This window comes from Rissa tridactyla, chromosome 5, assembly GCF_028500815.1.
Source record: "Rissa tridactyla isolate bRisTri1 chromosome 5, bRisTri1.patW.cur.20221130, whole genome shotgun sequence".
NCBI lineage: Eukaryota > Metazoa > Chordata > Aves > Charadriiformes > Laridae > Rissa > Rissa tridactyla.
This window is the reverse complement of record NC_071470.1, coordinates 29,502,180-29,523,674: the sequence shown is the minus strand read 5'-3', so window position 1 is coordinate 29,523,674 and position 21,495 is coordinate 29,502,180. Positions and strand designations below refer to the sequence as shown.

The 21,495-nt window shown below is 40.0% G+C and overlaps 1 protein-coding gene across 4 annotated transcripts in view; it reads left to right on the top strand.

The window, feature by feature from the left end:
* AFAP1 (actin filament associated protein 1) overlaps window positions 1-21,495 on the top strand; it is a 119,294-nt gene that overhangs the window by 54,422 nt on the left and 43,377 nt on the right. For all 4 annotated transcript variants that reach the window (XM_054202863.1, XM_054202866.1, XM_054202867.1 and 1 more), the window contains exons 2-4: window positions 283-411; window positions 5,664-5,761; window positions 18,104-18,212. In XM_054202863.1, the coding sequence (XP_054058838.1) occupies window positions 285-411; window positions 5,664-5,761; window positions 18,104-18,212 (334 nt within the window). In that variant the 5' untranslated portion in view covers window positions 283-284. The remainder of the gene's footprint in view (window positions 1-282; window positions 412-5,663; window positions 5,762-18,103; window positions 18,213-21,495) is intronic.

Here is a 21,495-nt window from a genome sequence, read left to right as displayed (position 1 = left end):
ACTCCTGCACCCACTTTTGTCTAGTGCTGGCTTCATGATGTGGTGTGTGAGAAGAACTGTCTTTTTGAGGTAATTGCTGCAAGTGCCATTGGTCCTCACTAATGGACTAGTCTGTTGGTTTTACTAATGAATGCAGTCTGTTTCCAGCAGGGAGGACCATACATTTTTAAGAAATGCTAGAAAATAACTAGGAATGTGAATAAATGAGAATGAAATCTTTTTTTTTTTTTTCTAATGGGACTTTTTAGAAAAAGCAATTGTCTCTTCTTTTTTGTCTTTCAGCCATGGAAGAGTTAATAGTTGAGCTGCGCCTGTTTCTTGAACTTCTGGACCATGAATATCTAACTTCCACTGTCAGGGAGAAGAAGGCAGTAATAACTAACATTCTCCTGAGGATACAGTCATCAAAAGGTCAGTGTCAGGGGTGGGTTTTCTCGCTTGCAGAATGCACAGAATAAGTCTGTGCTCAGTGAAATAGCTTTAAGGGCTGAAGACAAGCACTAAATTGAAGCAAGACAGAAAGACAGGGTGAAGCCAAAGTGTAACTTTCCTGAATGCTTTTGTTCATGTTCAGCAGTAAAACATAGCAAAAGGCATACTGGAAGTATCTTGGGTGCACATGGGTGAATCCAGCTACAAAATTACGTGCTAGATAGAATGTTTTTGCGTCTCCTGATACAGTGGTTACTTCATTTTATTTGCGGCAGCGATGCTATTTATGAGTTTTGATGGAAAAGTAATGCTGTGTGAGGGAGTGCTGGCCACAGCACCACTTTATAGCTGCGTGGGTGCTGCGTGCTGCTTCTCTGGTAAATGACCCAGATCCATCAGAAAGCTTGATACTGAGTTGGTGCACGGCTGATACAGGAGAGCCAGGCCAGAGCTAGGAGGTGGCTGTCAGCATGTTTGGTTTGCATTTTGCAATTAGAGTGATATTCACTTACCCCTTTTCTTCCTATCTAAAACCATTTTGATTGCACAATCACTTTTGTCTCTGTCAAGGTTATGGAACTGAATGCAATATAAATGATTCACTGTGTACAGCAACCTTTCCACAGACCTTATGCAAAGAATATTCCTCACTATTTTTTCTAACAGTACTGTCATATTTCCTTACAGCGCCTTTCTGTATGAAGTGGCCTCTGTTTCTCTTACATTTGACAGAAATACTGTCAGTGTAAACCCACAGTGTTTAGATTTTTCAAGAATACTAGAGTGTGTTGAAGAAAAATTCCACATTGTGAGCAGTTGCGTTTCTCATGATTTGTTTCTTCTCCAGTGCTAAAAAAATACGATCTTGTTTGATGCAGTATTTCCCCCCTTCACTAAAGACATCATTTCTGCCACAAGATTCAAGTTCAAGGAGACAAACTTGAAAATAACTGTTGTCCTCCTTTCCGTTTTGACATTCTTAAAGACTCATCACTATTTTTTCTTTACTACTGAGAGAAGGGGGCAGGCACATACTGTGGAAGGAGGCTTCATGCTCCAAAAGCCGATTCCCCAAACCCAAACCCCCCAAACCCAAAAACTGTAGGTAAGAACCTGCAATTTGATATGTTTAGAAACAGCTATATGTTACAGAAGTTCAAAATAAGCTCAACAATGCTGATCTGACACTGCATTTTCTTCTTGTAATCTTTTCAACTTTATTTATTAAGAAAAACATTTGACTTCCTCAAAAAGTCAGACACCATTCTGTTGCCAATTTTGGAAACACAGGGAAGGGTTATCATATCCTTTCCTTCTGGATTGTGGATGGTGTTTCAGGACACAAAAGTTACAGCTCTACTAGTAAATTAAACAGTGCTGGGTATGTTTCTGGACCCTGGAACTCATTTCTTTATGCTGTTAAATTATGGAGTGGTCCTGGGCATGGGTTTGGCTTGAGCTGACTCATCTCCTCTATCAGTTCCTAGGCGTGACTTGGGAGTTAGCACGGGCAAAGATCTGTTCCCAACAGATACCTCAAAATCATCACCCTCCACCCTGGTTTTGAGGGGTGAGAGGTTTTAACCATATGGATATGGATTTCTCTGTACCAGAGCACCTTCCCAGGCATGTTTAATTTATGACTTTAGATGTGGACAAGGATAAAAAGACCCAACGACCATAGCTTTCTGCCTTTCAGATCTACTGTTTAGGTTTTAAAGCCTATTTCAGGATCTATAACAAGATCCATTACATCCTATTACAGGGTCCATCCATTAACAAGATCCATATATTAAGTGATGGAGCTTGGTTCAGTGCAGTTGTTACTGAAATGTTATACCCACGCCTAGTGCCTACGTTCGAGGAGATAAAAGTTAGACATTTCAAAGAAAAGTCATAAAAGTGATGAAAGAATCCAGAAATACACCTTCAAATTATCCAAAATGAAGTATCATAATTAACCTTGATGTAGGAGAGGAATGACTGAGAATGAGCTCTTAGACTTACACAGCAAAAAGCAGTGTGCAATGGTGGAATGTTTGTTTCAAAGTGGAAATAAAGCACATATTTGAGCACTGAAGCTATGAACTAATGTGGGGACTTTGTAAGGTCTGCATGCCATTGCTGGCGCTTTATCAAGATAGAATATTTTGCTAAAAGATATGCTGTAGTTCAAACAAGTATTAATTCAAGGAAAACCCATAGTTCAGTTAAGCAAGAGGCCACAGGACCGTGCTTTAGATGTCTACAAACTCCACTTTATGGAATTGCAGTTTAAATAAGAGTTTAAGCCAACATAGCCTCTAAAAAAAGCATCCTGTTTCCCTCCCCAGGCTACTCATTCTTGCTCATCATGTATTGCATCTTCCTCTCTGCTAGCACAAGCGTTATTTGTTGGGGTTTTTTTTTCTGGTTTAGCCCTAACCAGTGTTACTTCCCTGTTCTGGTTCAACCTGAGGCCACACACATGCTTACGCTGGCACAAAGGGCGAGGTTGGTGCAGGGACAGCAACAAGGCAGGGAAGGAGAGGAGCTGCCTCCTTGGGAGCTCTGCCATCCTCTGCTGGCTTCAAGTGTGTGCGAAACTACCCAGGGAGTCATGTACTTTACTGGAGCTGACCCTGCTGCTTTTTTTATCAGTTATAACATTCAGTACTCCCATCCCTTTGAAACTATTCATCTCTTCATTAAAATTAAAAGCAATAAAAGATGCATAAAGCCACCGTACTCTGTAACTAAGCTGAACTGTCATTCAGAGTCTGTTTTTCAAAACGTTGTTTTACTCCACCCACATCACCCCACGAGAGCTCTTGGGTCGCTGGCAGAGCTCTTGGGTCGCTGGCACAGTTTAAGAGGCCTGAGGACTATGCTGAGTTCAAACTCTTTATATGCATTTGCAAAAATCAACTGTGTGAATCCAACAGGATATTTCGATTGCTGGAACAAACCGTTTAAGTTCAATGGGGAACAGTAATGAAGGATGTGTGGAACTGGGAACTGGCTGAGTTCTTTATAACATCTGGAAATGGACAATTATGTTTTTCTTTGTAAAGGTGTGGAAATTATTATAATGGGCTTGTTGGCTTTTAGCAAAACCCTTTAAACTCAGTAAGTTCTTACTTGGGGAATTCGTTAGAAATCTTTCTCCTTGTTTTGTTACATCTCCCAAATGCACACTGTTTTCTTCATTTAATATCTATCAAGCAGAGAGAACTGGGCCAGGCAGATGTATTCTTCAGGTCATAGCTGCCGGCCTTGACCTGCCCCACATCCAAACCCGTGGTTACTCTGAATAGCTGGCAAAACTATAAATCTTATTTTTCTTCCTGAGCCTTGGCATGCCCAATAGATTGTAGGTTTGAACAAAACACTTGGCATTTCCTTCTGAAACTCAGACTTTCTTCTGAAAAACAAAGACACAAACAGTTTATTTTGGAGTGAGAACTGTTGGTGGATTTAGTCATTTAATATGACTGTCAACATTGCTTGTTTTCTTTAAAGGGACCTGATGCTGTAAACTTATAATGCTGACTTTGCCGTGTAATTTGGCAGAAGAAACTGAATGTTAGAGTAGGTTCTTGCTTAAACACTCATAGTTTAAAACTGAGGAAAAACTAGTTTCACAAAGTCAATAGAATTCACTCAGAATACTTTTTTTTTTTTGCAGTAAAAAAGCCTTCGTATTTGACTTTTGGTTGTTATGGAAAGCATGGGAGACTTGAATACGGATAGCAGTCATAATATGGATTCATCCTACAAGAAGAGGAACAAGTGAAAGTTATACTAAAAAAAAATAAAATTGGAACGTTTCCCAAGACTAATCCCCCTCTTGATTTGTAGGAAGAAAGAAGAATCTGTGGCCCTTAGAGTCAGTTTATTTTATCAGTGTTGTTTTTCAATCCATGACTTCACACCCAGTGGGACTGGGTTATTATGACAAGAAACATTTCATCATTGATTACATTTTTGAGAATTATATGATCTTGACCAAAAGACATCCATTTGACTATGTAAATATATATTTTAAAAACTAAACTAAACACTAGAAGCTAAATTCAGTTTAGGAGTAAGCAGGGTACAATCCATTGACTGAATTTTTGCCAGAACATTGAGGAGATGCATCCTAATCTCCCTTTTGATATTTAGAAAAATAAACGATATCATGTTCCTATGTAGTGAGTTCAACTGGGATTTAAATTATTGTGCCAGAAACTCAGAACGAGTGGCTCACTCCTCTTTTTCTCTGGGAGGGAGATGCAATAGTGATACAAAGGATCCTCAAAGCAGCTTTTACACTCGGCTCCTTTTCCCTTTTCAAATTCACCTGGAAAATTATGGGATTATTTAAGAAAAAAAGAAAGAGGAAGATGGAAATGGTGGGAAAACATGCTCAGTGTGCAGTTCTGTTAATGGTGACGTGGTTTGAGCAAAGTCCCCCCAGCAGCAGCGTGCTCCAGGTTGGGGTGTCCTAGCATCCTGCCTCTCCCAGGGCTTGTGTAGACTCGCACCACGGTTCCCTGATCGGAGGCGGTGGGGGCAGCAGGGAGCCCAAAGAACATGGGTTCTGTGCTGTGTGGGTGCTGTGGGCTTGGCTGAATAGCTGTCACCACTGCTGCAGGGGAGGGAGAGAGGCAGGGTCTCTTCTTCTGCCTTCTTCCCCACTCTTCTGGCATGAAAGGAGGGTTTGGACTCATTTCTGCATGATGGCCTTGCCCATCCAAAGTGTGCCATGGGAACGACTGTTGCTCGTCTCCACTGGTAAAATGCAGCCAGCCACATACTGCTCATAGGCTCACCATGTTTTATTCACTTTATGGTGCCAATGGGACGTACACAAGTGGGGTATCTTGCCCCCCTAAATGGTTTTATCTGTATGGTAGATGCCTGGCAATGTGTTTGGATTTTAGCTGTTTAAGTCTTTCAGTTCCAGATGGGTAGGCAGTTCAGAATGACTTCCTGTAAATTTTTTCAGTGTCTGGTATTTGTTGATCCAAATAGCATATATGTTATTATCATATAGAGTAAGTCTGTGTTTGTTCTGCTTGATTAAATTCCTGAATTCCCAGCATTCTTCCAGTCCTGCCTTGGTAACTGCACTTGGGAGGTAGGTCATGAGCAGCACTGTGTGCCAGATTTCAATGTGTGACAGTCAGATGTGGTGTCCAAGTGTGGAAAAAATGTCCTGTTTGCACCCACCAAAGTGTTAAGTGGTGTCTGTTGCTCTTCCACAGGTTTTGAAATAAAAGAACATGTACAGAAGCAAGAAGTTGCCAACAGTTTGCCGGCGCCTCCTCAAATGCCTCTGCCAGAAATACCTCAGCAGTGGCTGGTGAGTGTTAATTTTTTTATATATATATATGAGAGAATATATTTGTGATAAGCACTAACAGAAATGTTTACAAGGGGAAGGAGCCTCCACGTCCAGGGAAATTATTATTCCTCTCAGCTCCGCTCTGATTGAGGGAATTGGATTCAGCTTGCAGAAGAGAAGGCAAAAAATTCCCTGTGGTGATACAAGCCCAGGAGAAGGTCACCTGCAAAGGCTGTGGAATCACAGTCTTTGGTGATTTTCAAAATTCAAGTGGCAAAAGTCTGAGCAATTTAACTTCAGAGGTTGACCTGCCTTGTGTTGGAGGTTGGCCTGGCCAAGCTCACAGGTCCCAGTTAGTTTCTTACAGTTTTAAGGATCAGCTTTTCCTGGAGCAAGCCTTATGAGAAGACTCCCTCTTGATATCTGAAAAATGAAAGTACAAAGTTTTAAAATGAAGGAAGACGGCTTCTTTTTTTTTTATAAAGTCTTTAGTGCCATTCTGTGCTCAGTCTCTGGGTAGGAAATTCCCTGCAGAACAAGAAGTGTCTGTTCTCAGAGATGTTTATAGCAAAGATACTGGTTGAGATCTGTAATTCAATTCCTCCAGTTGGGAGCAGCTGTCTTGTTGCAAAATAAACTATAAACAAGTTTTAATTCTCCTCTGTTACTGACTTTACGGTAGATTTGAAGAAAACATTTTCAACATTTTTTTAGAGAAGCAAAAGCAAATCATGATTTAGCCTGTTGAAAGGCGAACATGGTCTTAGTCCAAATACTGATAAATTATCCATCTTTTTATTAATTTTTGAAAAATTTTGTGCATGGTGATAAGGACAACCCGTGGAGACCCACGTTCATTGGCTGAAGCAGGAAATGTAGATGCAGTTTATGGGGGCAGAACAACTGGGTGACTAATATTCTGCCTCATTTTAGTGTGTTACTCTGTTATCACATTTATGCCCAGTTCTAAGAGATACAAAAGCCATTAGCATCTTATGAACGTAAGAACTAATTTACCAGATCAAACTCCTGGCCAGACTTTCGTAATAACCTTTATTTGATGGTGAATAATGCCGTGTACTGCAGAACAAAGTAAAAAAATCCCAACAACCGTATTAAGTAGAATACCTTAATCATAGTCTCTCCCTAAGCACTACCAGCTTTTGGTTTGTGACCTGAGCAAGATTATTGTTTTTTTTTAATTTTAATTCTACATAATGTAATGAGAATCATTACTGGAATCATTATAGGAAGGAAATGTTTATGCTAGAATTACTCCTATCCAGAGCTGGTATATATACTGTAGCAAAATTCAACTAAAAAGGGTGCTATAAAATAATTATGCAAGATTTGGATGGATGCAAAAGTGATCTTATTAATATGCAATGAAACCTGGAGAATCCATTTCATGGTTAACAGTGCCTGAAAATGATTATTTTTCTTTAATTCAAGATGCATATAGCATAAATTACAAGCGAAGGGGTTGATGAGAGGCAGGAAAATTATGGAAAATGCACAAGCCTTTGAAATGCAGACTTCAGGTGCTAGCTTCATAAACTGAAGCCAATTGAGATCCTCGTTCTTTCATATTTATGTAGGTTCAGTTTAATAAATTGGCTCTGAAGATTCAAGTTGTTTTTCTAAAGACAACTGACCTACTTTTCCTTTCTCATACACTAATGTGTAAATTCCCTTAAAGTTGGTACAGCTGCAGCGAGTGAAATGGTGTGAAGTATGAATTAGGTCCAGGAGGTCAGCACTGTTTTTTGCAGTAGTTCAGTTGGGATTTTGGAGTAACAAAAATATTTCTCTGAGATACAGTGGGAATTACCGTGGAAGTTGACACAGTTAGAGCTGGCCAGTCTGGAGTGCGATCTTCCCATGTTGAGCCTGGCAAAGTGGGGTTTGAACATGGCCCTCCCCTCTGACCTGCCTGTAACGCTGCGGACACTTTCATCTTGGTGAAGTCATCAAGCTGAGGTGGTTTTTCCATAGTGGTAGAAGCTGATTTTTGCCAGTTTTTCTGCAACTCTGTTGCTGCCGTCAGGCAGTGTGGTTTTCACCTCCCTTTCTGGTGTCGGTGACGCTTTGAGATCAGCCAGGAAATGTCTCAGGCCTCTCGTTGTCTTGCATTATCCAAATACAGGTTATGAGTGATGCTATTTTAAGATGGTAGCACATAGTAATTTGTGAAAAAAATGACAGACTGCTGCTTTCCTGCAAAAGACCAGGTGGAGTCAGAAGGGAAGGAAAAAAACCATCAGCTTCTTGACCTTTGGACACTGGGGCAAGCTCAAACCCCACTCTGACTTCAGAAACTTCTCCTAAAGTCATATTGAACTAATGGAATCGATCGTTAGCTGTTTTCTGGAAACCTTTCTCTATTAGATGCCTCTTTGTTAGCCCCTCATTATTATTAGATATGACCAGAGACTGTCGCATTATCTTTCTTTTTACACCAGGCTGGACATCAGTGACAGTGGCTAAGATCTAATTTTCCCTTCCATTAATGCTCCTCTATGGTGATTTTCAACCTACCCTTAATCAATGGACTCCTAAAACTTCGTAGCTGATGATGGCAGTCCGTACATAATTATGTCGCTCAGTGACACAAGTACTGATCTACCTTTCCTAGCCACTTTTCACAGACCGTGCTTTCCTGGTCAAGTGGAAGAAATTCCCTGGCCCCACCAGAGGCTAGGAAATTCTGCTCCAGGTTGCCCTTCTTCACATGGCAAGTTGGAAGTCATGTTGTATGGCACCTCTTTTTGTCAGCTGTTCAGGACAGAAACTTTTTCCACTTGCTGAATAACATCTAGTGGTGGTCTCAGGCTCCAGTGGAAACACAATGTGCTGCTGGAACACAGGACTTTACTGGAAGTGGGAATCAATAACTTTAAATAAACTATGCACTGTTTTAAAATCTATGGGTTTAGCACATCAGTTACTGAGCATGGTGGAAATTAAAGTTTCATTTACACCACTGTTTCTTTTTATGGCACTCGAGGGATTCTGCATTCAAAAAATGTTTAGTCTGAATTGATGTTTAAGCTTTTACTTATGTAAAGATATGTGGGTGGGAAGGAATTTAATACTCCTTAAAGTAGTGCCAGGAGCCAGAATTATGTGTGGGCAGGTGCTGTGCAAGGTTTCCTTTGTAAATCTGTAAATAGACCTGCATATTTGCTCAGGCCAAATCTTGTATCAGTTGTGTTATTCATCAGCCCATGAACAAAGAGTATAAAATTCATTTTATTTAGAGACATGCTGTTAATAGTTTAAATGAAGTCTCCAGTTATTAAAACACATTAAAGCCCAGAGAGTTTTCCTGGATTCAGTGGGCTTTGGACCGGTCTTAAAATCAAGGTGCAAAGTTGGACCTTGCGTATACTTGAATAAAGCGAATCACTGAGCACACAATCTCTTAGTAATTCTCTTTTTCTGTATACATTCCCTTGCCTACATCTGGTCTAGCAGACTTTCTGTCAGGCTTAGAAAGCACAAATACTCGCTTGCTTTAGCCTGTGCATACAGCTCCTTCAGATGGCCGGCAAAGTAAAAGCTGCAGATGAAGGATGAGAGTTTAAGGACAGCTCAGAGTCCTCCCGCAGAACTGAAACGCTGTTTGCCTGGGCGCGTTAATATGTCCTTGCTAGCATGAATGCAGTGCCAGCAGGTAGGGAAGCTTTGCCTGGGTCAGCAGCAGAGGGGCAGATCACCGTATTGGAAATAGAGTGGTGTTGGTTTGTCCCTCTTGAACCTGCCAGGGCTTGTGTCTTTTAGCCTGCTTTCTCCATCTCTACATCAGCAGCTACTTTTATGATATTTCCTCGCACTTGACAGGCAAGAAGCAGTGCTAGATGATGGGTTTGGAGGAATAATGGAGGCAATGCGCTGTGTGTCCCTCGCAGTGCGGCTGGTGGTTTAACACCTGGGATCCCGTCATTGCACTGTCACCAAGTTGCCTTGAAGTACATTTTCCACTGAGGCAATAGAATAAGATCCAGCGTGTCCTGCTGCTCAGATGCGCCCGAGGATTACTGTCATAAATTATCCACAGCATGACAGTGACAGAATACTTCTAGCCTCCAAGCATTTGGTTGTCATATTACATCTGACAGTCGGTGATTTCAGTGCACTGTGCAGTCCAACAAAATCAAATACAAACAGCACACAGCTATTTTGCATGATTTTCACAGTAAAATTGAGTATATGTTTTATTTTGCTTGGAATATTGACAATTCAATAATTATTTAACCACAACAAGTGTCTAGCAAGATGCCAGAACCCCTGTAGATATAAATCAAAAGGATAGGTCATCTTCCTCCAACCCTTTCCTGAAACATACACAGTCACTCTGTAGGAGTGTTTCATATAAATGGGTTTCCTATTGTGGGGAAGCAATTTGACAGCCTCCCTTTTTCTGGCTGCCTGTCAGGTATACTCTCAGATATTTATTAGAAAATGCTCAAAGGAGACAGTGCCCTTGGAGAAGAAAAAAAATCATCCTGAAATCAAAAGGATTTTTAAGGTGAAACATCACCAATTACATTAGTCATTCTTTGAACAACCACCAAAAAAGTGCTAGTCTTAAAGATTCTTCTAAAATGTGCAGTCAGGCTAGTGCCATAACAAAAGCAAGGGGCTCACGTGCCAGGTGGGTACTTATGAATCTTTATTTCATCTTGCTTTTTCTTCTAACATTGAAAAGCAGTTGTTATTCTCTGTTCTTCTTAAAAGATAATCTTAAGGTAGTATTTGGAGTTTTCCTCCTTGCAGAAACTTTTTAAAAGCCACAAAAATAAATTCAACAAAAATTCAGTTGTTTCATTTAGAGCTGGTTGATAGCTTCAGTTTGAACAAATCTCAGCAAGTTCTTCCATAATGAAGGAACAACTAATGAGGCCTTTTTGATTATTCAGTACAGTCACTCTTACTGCAGGCAATTATAAAATATTAACCCTTTCAGAAACTTACCAAGATCTATTTACTAGCACATAGATTTCTTTAACCCACTATTTCAATTTGAAAGGCTGTTCCACCATCCCAGTGTTCATCACCAGCCTTTCTCCTTGGGTTTAAGTCGCTTTTTTCCCCCACCTTGGTACCTGCGCCTCAGATATCCTTTGAAATCACAATCATATTCCTCTTGGGTTTCATTTCATTACATTGCATATAAGAGGCTCTATCAGTTGCATTTTGAGCTGTAGTTTAATTCTATCGAACTAGTTCCCATGTCAGTATTTCTCCTGTGCGCCTGCTGTAAGTTCACGTTTGAGTCTGATCATGAGTGACCAGAACAGCAGAGTCTTCTGGACGTGATTCAGTTGTGGAATACTTTTGGTCCTCACATCTGATTGCATAAGGATTAAGGACAAAGAAATGTTTGCAGCCTCTTTTTTGTTGATGATGTCTTGCAGGACACTGTAGTTGCCATTCCCATTTGCCTCGGGGGGGGTTGTTGCCTTATTGTTGATGATATATTTCACATTTGCAAGTGGTATCACAGAAAAGATTTAGTTAAAGTAATTTCCTTCTCAGTTCACTTACAATATACCTTTATAACAGTGCACCATATTTCAAAGTTTTCTTCATGTCTAAGCTGCCAGAATGAGCTGTTCCTGACTACCTTTAACTGGAATTCACATTTAAACTGGATGAGCTCAGGCCGGGTTTAATGTAGGATTGAACTGCTTCATTGTGAAACTGTATGCCCTCTTTTCTGTCTTTACTAGATGCTGGTGATCTGTGATCTCCATAGAAGCAAGCTATTAAATTACTAGTGCCACAGATTTGATAGGATATTTTCCCACCATTTTTCATGACATGCTCACGCTTGTGGCCTCAGGTTTTTGGTTTCTTGTTTCTATGCTATACCTGCCCATAAAACAACCTCCCTGTGCTGATAGTTAGGGACCAGCCTATTTGCCTTCCTAAACATGCTCATTATTGTGCTGTGCACAAACACATGGGAAAGGAACTAGGCCAGTAAGTACCAAAGGCTTCTCTTGTTTCTATTTGATGCAGTGCTCAGGCCCTTAGGAGAATATTGTTCTGGTGGAAATGGTGTTGCCTACACTTTTCTCACCATTTTGCCTTGTCTCATCAACACTGGCATGTCATGTACCTGGATGAGCTTATTAACTCCCGGAATATGAAGGTGATTTTGTCTTTGCTGGGGAATACAGACACTTCTTTGAGCGCAATTGCAATAACCACCTCTGACTGAGGGCCCTATGCTGATTAAAATTCAGATTCATCTTTCTCATGTAATATGCATGAAAGTGTTTCCCAGCATTGATTAAAGGCCATTTCTCTTCTTGGTACGCCCAGACCCTTTGCTTGATATGAGTCAACTCTATTGTGTTTTGTCTGAGTGGTGCTTGCAACTGGCTGGGTAATAATCTTATATTATAAAATTGGAGTGATATAGAAATATTGTGGGTTTCTTTCTGGCTCATTCTCTTTCACATTTGAATTATTTCCTTAGATCTTCCGTTAGTTCCATGGAGTCTGGCGTTTATTTCCACTCCTGTCTTCCATTGAGTATGCGTGTAACTCCTTCCAGCTATCGGTCCTTTCAGTGGTGCATTCTCTGCTCCAGTCTTTTCAGTTTTATTTAATACCTCAAACGTTAATTAAATACAATGGCAAGAACTGAGACTTAAGCTTATGCCTGGGTTCTGTCACAGGCTGACGTTGCCATCAGAGAGATGGAAGAACCAACTGGATCCTCTGCTCAGTGAATATACTGTATTGGTTTCTTACTGTTTCCATTTGTTCCTCTCCATTGCCATCTTTGCCTTCCTGTTGCTTAGGTAAAGGGGTTATGGGGTTATCTAAGCAGAACTCAGATGTGCTCTATTTTGTGAAATGGCAGCTCAGTTCCTGGTGAGGTTCCTGTGTAAATGCTCTCCAGACAATCTTCAGATCAAACTGTGGAGCCATAGTACACCCTGATTCATTCTTTAAATGCGAGCAAGTCTGTTCAGATCCCTTTCCCATCATCAGGCTCTGCTTTCTGAGGCTGCAATCTGTTTGTAGTCACTATACATACTAAATGCTTTTCCAGAGATACCTTTAATTAGGCATTCACCCCTGAGTCAGCAGACACGCACTTAGGCTGTGTCAGATGTACCTCCACTCCCTGGAGGACAGCGTGTAAAGCATGTACCTTCTTTTATTCTTAGTCTTAAACCCTAACCAAAAGCTTCGCTTGTGCATATACTCATCCTCCACCTGGTCGTCACTTCTGCTAGTGTTTCCTCCTTGCCCCTGTCTGTTCAGCAGTGCAGAAAGAGCTGGTGGGTTACCAGTTCAGCTCTTTGCAGAATCACCACGGGTTGCTGGGCCTCCCATCATGTCTGACTCTGGCTGTTGATTTCTTGGGCAATTCCTTTTGTTTTTTTTCTTGGTACCACCTGTGTACCAGAGGCCTGTGCTGTAATTGCTTGGGCAGACTCAGTGGTGGTTGGGTGGGACTGTACCAACAGCCTGTCATGCAGCCGTGTTACCCACCTTGTGGTGGGACTGCAGGGATTACTCTGTTCCAAAAAACTGAGTTTGGTGTCTGGCTGGCTGGTTTACTGTCCTTTGTCAGATGTGCTCAGAAGCGGAAAAGAGAAGTTGTTAGACTTCTTTCACATTATTTGGCTCCCGGTTTTGTAGGGTCCATCTGGCAAGCTGAGAAATTAATAACTTTAGGATACAGAGCTGATATCAAATGAAGAATTCTTCCTGGCTTCTGCTTGTCTACACTCAGGCTAGAATTTCACTCCTGCACAGCTCCATATGGTCTTAACATCCCATACAGTCAGCGCTTTTGTCCTGAATAAATCCAAGGTCCATCCGGGTCCTCAGTAGCTGGCATTAAATGGTGATTTCTTTTCAGTGCCTTAGCGATTCTGAATTTATCTAAAGGCTTTCAGACCAAGTGCGTGGCTAGTACTGGGGCCCAGTTTCCAGCCTTTACAGGGGTATGAAGAAGCTTGCTTGAAATGTTCTGTCTGTAATTTTGCCAGCTGTTTTGGTATTTGGTTTGTTGATTTATTTTGCTTTCTGGACGTCCATTTTTTCACATGTGGGGAAAGGGATCATAAATGTGTTCCTTCTCCCAGGCTGAGGATGCCGTAGGGTTGTACAGAGGTCAAGTCTAAGCTTGCTTCAACGCAAATGGCATGTGCATGTGTCAAGGTTTCTTCTTGACAGCCCACAGTTGCCTGCTGGCTTCTGAATAGCTTTATTATGCATTACCAGTGTGTGACCACTTTTCCAGTCTCATGTTGCTGCTTTTCAGTGTTGAGGGGTTACGTAGCAGCTGGCTCCGCAGACCGGCTGGATCCGAATTGGTGGTTGATCTAATATCACACGTGCGAGCATGGCTCTTGAATTGCTGGCAGCCTTTGCCTGCAGCACGGGTCTACTGACAGTCTCTGCCTCTGTTAAAGTCACTGCTTTCCACTGGAAATCTCCACGTCCTAAATCATTGCATAAAGGGAGGTGTTTCTTTCTATTTCCTACATAGTGTAAGTCTTCATTGGGGTGTAAAGTGATTTTATATCCTCAGGTCCCTATACGATGACATTTATTTTCCTCTGTATTTCATGGTGCTTTCCACACTATATACTTTCATATTGTCAGCAGATATCAGCTAGACTATCCCTAAAAAAAAAAGTACCTACCTCTCTTGGTAGGTGCCCTTGGACACAAGGGGGAAATAAAGTATTTTCTCTCCTAGGATAACGAAAGCAAGAGTTCATTTGTGGTCTGTGGAACACAGAGGAGCAGGTGGAGGGGAAGACCATAGATGCCATAAAATTAATATTTCCACTAAGACTGTTTCATAGTGTCTAGTACAATCATGAGTTTTACTATCCAGTTAAATATTGCTTATTATTTGAGATACTTGTTTCTTTCTCTCAACAGTCCCTCCTGTAAACTGGAGCTGGGCATCCCGCGCACAACCCATTCTTTAATGTCTTCAGAGATCTCAACCCTGTCGTGTAATTATCACCCCATCCACTTCTTTGTTTCAAATAAAGCATCTCTCTTTTGGTCTCAGACCCAGCACCTGACAAACACCTTTAACAGTATTGTTTCAGTATTACTGGTATTATTCTGGGCAACAATATCTCACTCATCTTTGCCCCTTTTCTTCCAGTGAGATCAAAATAATGTTAATTTTTTTCTAACTCAGTTCTTATTCCTGTGATTGAGCAAGGTTATTTATCTTGAAAGGCAACATTCTCTAGTTTTCTTCCTTGTGGCCTGTCATAAAAAAAAAAAAAGTAGAGATTTGTGCTAATGCCTTCTTTGCAGGTTGCCAGGTCTTTCCTCCTGATACCACTCAAACTACACATATCCTAGGGTTTTTGAGATTTAATCCTTTTATAGAATACGTAGTTTTGTGGGGTTTATGGCCTTGTTATTTTTCACAACTAATGAGAAGTTATTGAATCAAGAATTATTTCAGTTCATAATTCATAACTTCATCAAAATTCTTCCACTAAAGAATTGCCAAGTTGAAAGAATTACACAATACAGCTAGCAATAATAAAAAAAATTAAAGTGCTGTAAATATTAGTAAGTAATATCAGAATGCTGAGATGTACTTTTTACATTTCTTGTTGCTCGACCACTTATATATTCCATAGCTCCCAAAAGATGCAGCTGTTTATGGTACAGATTTGAATGAGGTATTTTTATTTTGTATTTAATCAGTTGGATTTTCTTTCAATATTAAAGCAGCCTTGCTTTAATCAGAAAGTATTTAATGTTGGATGTTTCTGTTTCTCCTAATGATTTTTTTTTTAAAATATCTTTTTTATAATTGTTTTCAACTTTGTTATGGCAAGCACTGCAAAATGCATTTCAGAAAGGAGCGCCTGGTTAATTCAGCAATGGATTCCATCTGTGTTGACGTTGGCTGCACAGCCCAGCCCGCCCCAGCTGTATGAAGTAACTGGTGCTCCAGCAGGGTCGAATTCAGACAAGTACCATTTGTGTTTCATTTCCTTTTTTCTTTCTTTCTGAATAACATTTTGTCTAAAAACAAGGATTCCCCCCCACATACCCCCCGATCTTTATTGGAACCTCTTATTTGTTTCTGGATAAAAGATAGCTTTGAAACCTTGGTGCTGTGTCAAGTCAAAATTGGAATGACTCTTGGGATGGGTATTTCCTGGGTGAATTAGGTTTAATAATGATAGGAATTTCATATGTCATATATACACCTGACGGGGAAAATAGTTTAAGGCTCGACCACAATATTAATGTATCTGTCTTCTGAAAAGGGTGGTATGAATCTACACCACCCCAGGAACAAACCTTGACCCTGACTCACTTGAGCAAGGCTCTGCCCACCTGGGTGAAGGGAGAAAACACAGACTCTTTGGAGGCAGTTCTCCCTATTGTGTCTCGCAGTTCAGGCCACACAGAGCTGATGTGTGCAGGTGTGTAGGGCAGAATTCATAACGTGCTGTCAATTTTCCAATATTAACAAACGTGTAATATTTTTTCCTGTCCCTTACGCAGCAGCAGCTAACCTTCAAAGACTCATTTATTTTGTGATTATGTGCAGATTTGCAATTTGGGTTTTTTTCAGCAGAATCACAGGGAAATGATGCTAAAAGTCACATTTTTTCATTATTTTGCTTCTTTGACCGATAACTTCTCTAGCAAAACTGGTCTGTGAGGAAAACTCACTTGGTTCACGTTGTAGATAACAGTAATTGCCATCTCTTATCTGTAATTGAGTTTGACATATGAAGTTGACTGTATCATTTGATATAGAAGTAATATTAGTGTAAATCTCAAGACCAAGAATTTCTGTGTTCAGTCATGAATTGGTTCATTGTTCATGAGGAAGTTTCTGATATTATTCAGTGCACGAAGGGAAGCCAGCACTGGAAGGGCAGGTTTATTCGTTAGCTCCTTGCCGTCCTGTGCATCGGGAATACACAAGCACTGACCTGCAAGGTGGAATAACCTACTCGATATGAATTTAACTGCAGAGCACACTAAGTGTGGGACTTGTCTTGCTGATGTTGTTAAGAATTAGATGTTTGGCGTAGGTGTATAATTGGTAATGAGATTTGGAGATGTCTCGCTCTGAAATCTGCAAAGATGAATCCAGCCCTGAAAGTGCCCACAGAATTAATTTCATTATAGCTAATGCCATGTGTTATTAAAGCTCAGTTCCTCCCAGGTAACTTTAGGTCTATAGCAAAAGAAGAGTGTAGTCACTGTGGCTTCACCTATATTACATGGAAGAAGGCTCTAGGCCTCTACTAGACTGTCCGGCCCATTGAATTGCACTCCAGAAGTGTCTGTATCTGACCATGAGCAAAGCCCACCTTGACTAGTTTCTTATCTCTGTTCATTCACCAAGTTTGGACTAGATCAACCCAATGCAGAAAAACACCATTACGTCTCTTTCATTACATGAAAAAAGAGAAAGATGTGTAGAAAAAATGTTACTGCAGAAATGAGACTCTGCTTACAAGCTGTATTTTTGTAATCATATAATAAACCGCTGGTGTTGGAAAAAGACTTTGGTATTTTCTCTGATACGAAAATATGGAACTAAAAACCTGTGGCAAATATGAATGAGTTCTATAAAATACAGTTGTTTTGGTACTTGTTAAGGAAATAGAACAGTAAAGTCATATGGAAGAAGTCACAGAGTACTAAATTTACTTTGTTACTATATCAACATACCAGGTCAGTTTTAAATTTAAAACAGGTTTATATTTAGAATAGAAGCATTTTAGAATTTGACCTGGTATTTGAAATATTTATTTTATCATATAATAGTTTCTCAATGTTTCTCCAAACTTTTCCTTGGTTGTAGCTCAGTTTTCACTATGTAGAAAGAGCATTTTAAAAATTAATGTCCATATTAAGAATTGATATACCATTGAAAAACAAAATACATCATGAAAATATGATCTAAATTATCTGTCCTTTATCTCTGCCAGCTCAGCTATTTAGCTTTTCTAAACTGCGCAACCAAACTGTTGTTTGCTGCTGTAATACAAATTATTTTAGATGTAAAATACTGATAAATAAGCTTTAACATTGTAAAATGGTCTATGCACAGAAGTCTCTTTCCTACATAGGCCCTATAAGTTTCCAGCTCTTAAATAGAGAACTGTGTCTTTTCAGTATTTTTACCACTTAATGCTGTTGTAGAAACGACTTCTTTTAATGTACTTATCTTGAATTTGACATCCTTAACAATGGCAAGTAAGATGGTACTGTGTTTGTATCCCCAAAGGACTCAGCTGGAGTACATGCAAAAATTTCTGCTACCTTATCATGAGTCATGGATGTTCACTTTTTCTTTTTCTTTTTTTTTAGCCACCAGATAATGGACCTCCACCGTTACCAACATCTTCCCTTCCTGAAGGCTATTATGAAGAGGCAGTGCCACTTAGTCCTGGAAAGGCTCCCGAGTACATCACTTCCAGTGAGTAATATATATCCAGACCAATTTCCGAGGAACTGGTAATTCCAGTGGCCTTCAGCTTTTTTAGTATTTGACATCTATATCTCTATTAGTGCTGTGGTGACATGTCATAAGCGTGGCTTTGACCGTCTGGGGACGGTTCTGGTTATCCTCACTGGCCATGCATTGGTTTGGTTTGCAGAATTGTTTTGGTGTGCACAAACCAAGCTCCTTTTGGAGGAAACTAAACCTGGAGCTCAAGTTAGGTGCACATAAACATGTTTCTGCTGCTGTTTGAGACAGAGGGTCCAAATCAGCAACTGGTCTTTTGGACAGATTTGAACCACAAATGTGGTGAGGACATTGGACCGGGAGTCCAGGGTTAAGGATTGTCCAGAGTAAACCCCTGTAAACTGGCAATACTGTAAATGTAGATGTTTCAGAAACTGGTGGCAATCTGCAGCTGTACAGGTATGCCTCTGTTGCACTGAATTACTTGCTAAAGTAGACAAATAAAAAGAAAAAAGGAATTATTGAAAAGATGTGATTTGCGGCATTTCTGATGACACATTGTGGATAGGGATAAATCACTCATACTGGCTCCCACAAGCCAGGTTTGATGCACATGACAGTGTTTTTGTGACTATTGGTTTAGTGCAAAAGGCAGAGTGCAGCCTCCTAACTGACCACCAGAATGTCCTTCTGCAACACAAAAATGCTCTATCTCACATCCAAATACTTCTCCAAAGACCTGTGCACTTCGCGGGAAGTACACTGGGAGCACGCTGATGAAGCAATGAAATGACATTTACAGAGGGTCAGTCAAGAGGACATTATGTACCAAGAAGTTGCAAAGATTTTCCTTTTTGCTGCTTTTTTATTGGCTGGGCTAATTTATTACTTGCATATGGCTGATTTGTCACTAATCATTATTTTCTATGGCCCAAAGACTAAAGGCATATCTTCCCCCATTTTATAGCCATTTTTATTATTTGAACTAGAAGTGAATAAAATGATATCTCCGTTCTTAAAACACATGCGTAGGAGTCACGTTAGAATCTTAATTATTCACTCGTACACTGCACAAACTGAGGTTATATTAATTTACCTAAGAAATTCAAGGTAAGAGTTTCGTATATTGTAAAGCAAATGAAGGAATATACAGTCTTAGCAGAGCAGCAAAATCACTCCTCTCGTCATTTCCTCCCTTGAAATGCTGCAGGGTGGTCCCCCTGTAATCCAGAGAACTGCTGATTTGTGTTTTGTTATTAAACAAGAGCCGTGCTCAGGCAGAAAAATATTAATAGAACAAATATTAATAGCACTACTAAAGGATTGCCTAGGGAAACAAAAAAGATAAAATATGAAACTAATTTCTTATTGTACTTAACCATCCAAATCCATAAAAATATTTAGGCTGTCTGCCCTAAAAGTTCGTTAATAATTCTGCAATTTAAGAATATATATTCATACATTTAAATCTCTGTTATTGTAACTTACCATCTCACTTGCTGTGACTTTGCTGTCTTTTCTTATGTCCTGAACTCCGTATCATCTCTTCTAATTTGTGTTTGAAGTACTTGGTTCTTCATCGGTAATGAAGTTGCTTTTAAATTCAATATGCCATTAGTAATGTATCTCCACTCAAGCAAAACTTCCACTAAATCCAGAGTGTGTGGCAATTAAAATAAGCCACCAAAGCAGTGTATTAACCAAAGACGTAACCTTAGCTATTCAGACTGTTTGAGGCGGAGAAGACCATAACAAAGAAGTGCTAAAAGTCTAAGTGTAAGAATAAACAGTTAAACAACTGCTGGGGTAGATATCATTATCTTAAGTAAATATTCCTATGGAATATTTTTGAAATGTCATTAAGAGCAAGGAGGCTTACATGCTATGTTTCCTACCTATAAAGGCGAAGAGCAGCAGAAGATTGCAGAATATAGATCATGAAAATGAAATATCTGTAACTTCCCCAAGTCCCTGTAATCTGTTTGTAAATGAACACTTGCAAGTAGGTGAAAACAAGACTGTATATGCCTTATCTGATAATTCCCTTTCTCTTTTTTAAAAGTTACTGGTCTGTACAATATGCCTAAATTACTACAGACTAATTTTTGGAATATGCTATTACAAATAATGTGAAAGTCCGTTGTGATTTTCACCCCCTAACAGGAGAAAATTTTGATGAGTATAAGTGTGAAAAGCCAATGTCAAAAGAAAATGCAGAAGATGCAAAAAAATATAGATCAGAAGCATTGGAACATGTTGTATCAGTGAATTTCGGTCTCTGAGACTTTAGTAGACTTAAAAGAAGTTTATTTTGGGGAGACACTTTTCACCTTTTTTATATTTTTTGTATTTCTCCCCTTTCTCTTGCCCCCTTCGCCACTCCAAGACCCAAAGAGTGTGTTGACTTCAACATATATACAAGAAATTTTCAGCTCTTACCTGTAGTTTACTGTCAAGCCTGTTTCATTACCTGTTGTGGTGAGACAATGAGAGACAACAGGTTTTAGTCACTACTAGCCTTTCCACAACTTACCTTTACACCGTTTGCTTCCATAATTTATCATTTTTTAATAGGAAGTTTACTGCTTCCCAAATTCAGTTCATAGGGATTCCCAGTTGGGAGTAACACTGCTTCAAAACCCTTTGAAATTATACGTACGTGCTGAATTTCCCTCCGTAACATTCTGAATATCTGTTAAAGCTGTTACATATGGGAAGTCGACTGCCTATCCTGTTTATGTTAAAATAGTCACTTTACAGTGTGAACAGGAGCTAGTTTGTGCCCAGAGCCTGAAGTCCTTGTTTTGGTCATGATATAGCAGTTTGGAGAAACAAAGAATAGAAGCAGATTGTGTCAAAGAGCAGCAAAGGTCTCAGCCCAGATCGTATTAGTCCTCCAAGGTGGTCACACAGCAAACTCCTCTTCTGGCCAAGAGTCCCACAACCCACAGAGGAGAGAAACATGGGGAGTAGTTAATGGGCAGGGTATGGCAAGAGTTCCCCCACGATCCCCTTACTGCGCGAGGATGGTATTCCAGAAATGTCAGCCTCAGAAGCTCCTGTGACTTTCATCCTCACATAAGCAGATTTGGATGAACCTGCATGTGCTGTGCCAACAGAGTCCTTCTGCTGATCATACACCTTATTGCTAACATGAAATCTGCGCTTGGCCTGCTTGTGAGCCACATAGGAAGTACCTGTAGGATATTTAACGTGCAGAAGTTAAATCTCTACTTTGAAGTCTCAGTCAGCACTGCCTACAATTCATTGAATCATCTGCAGCTTTTACTGC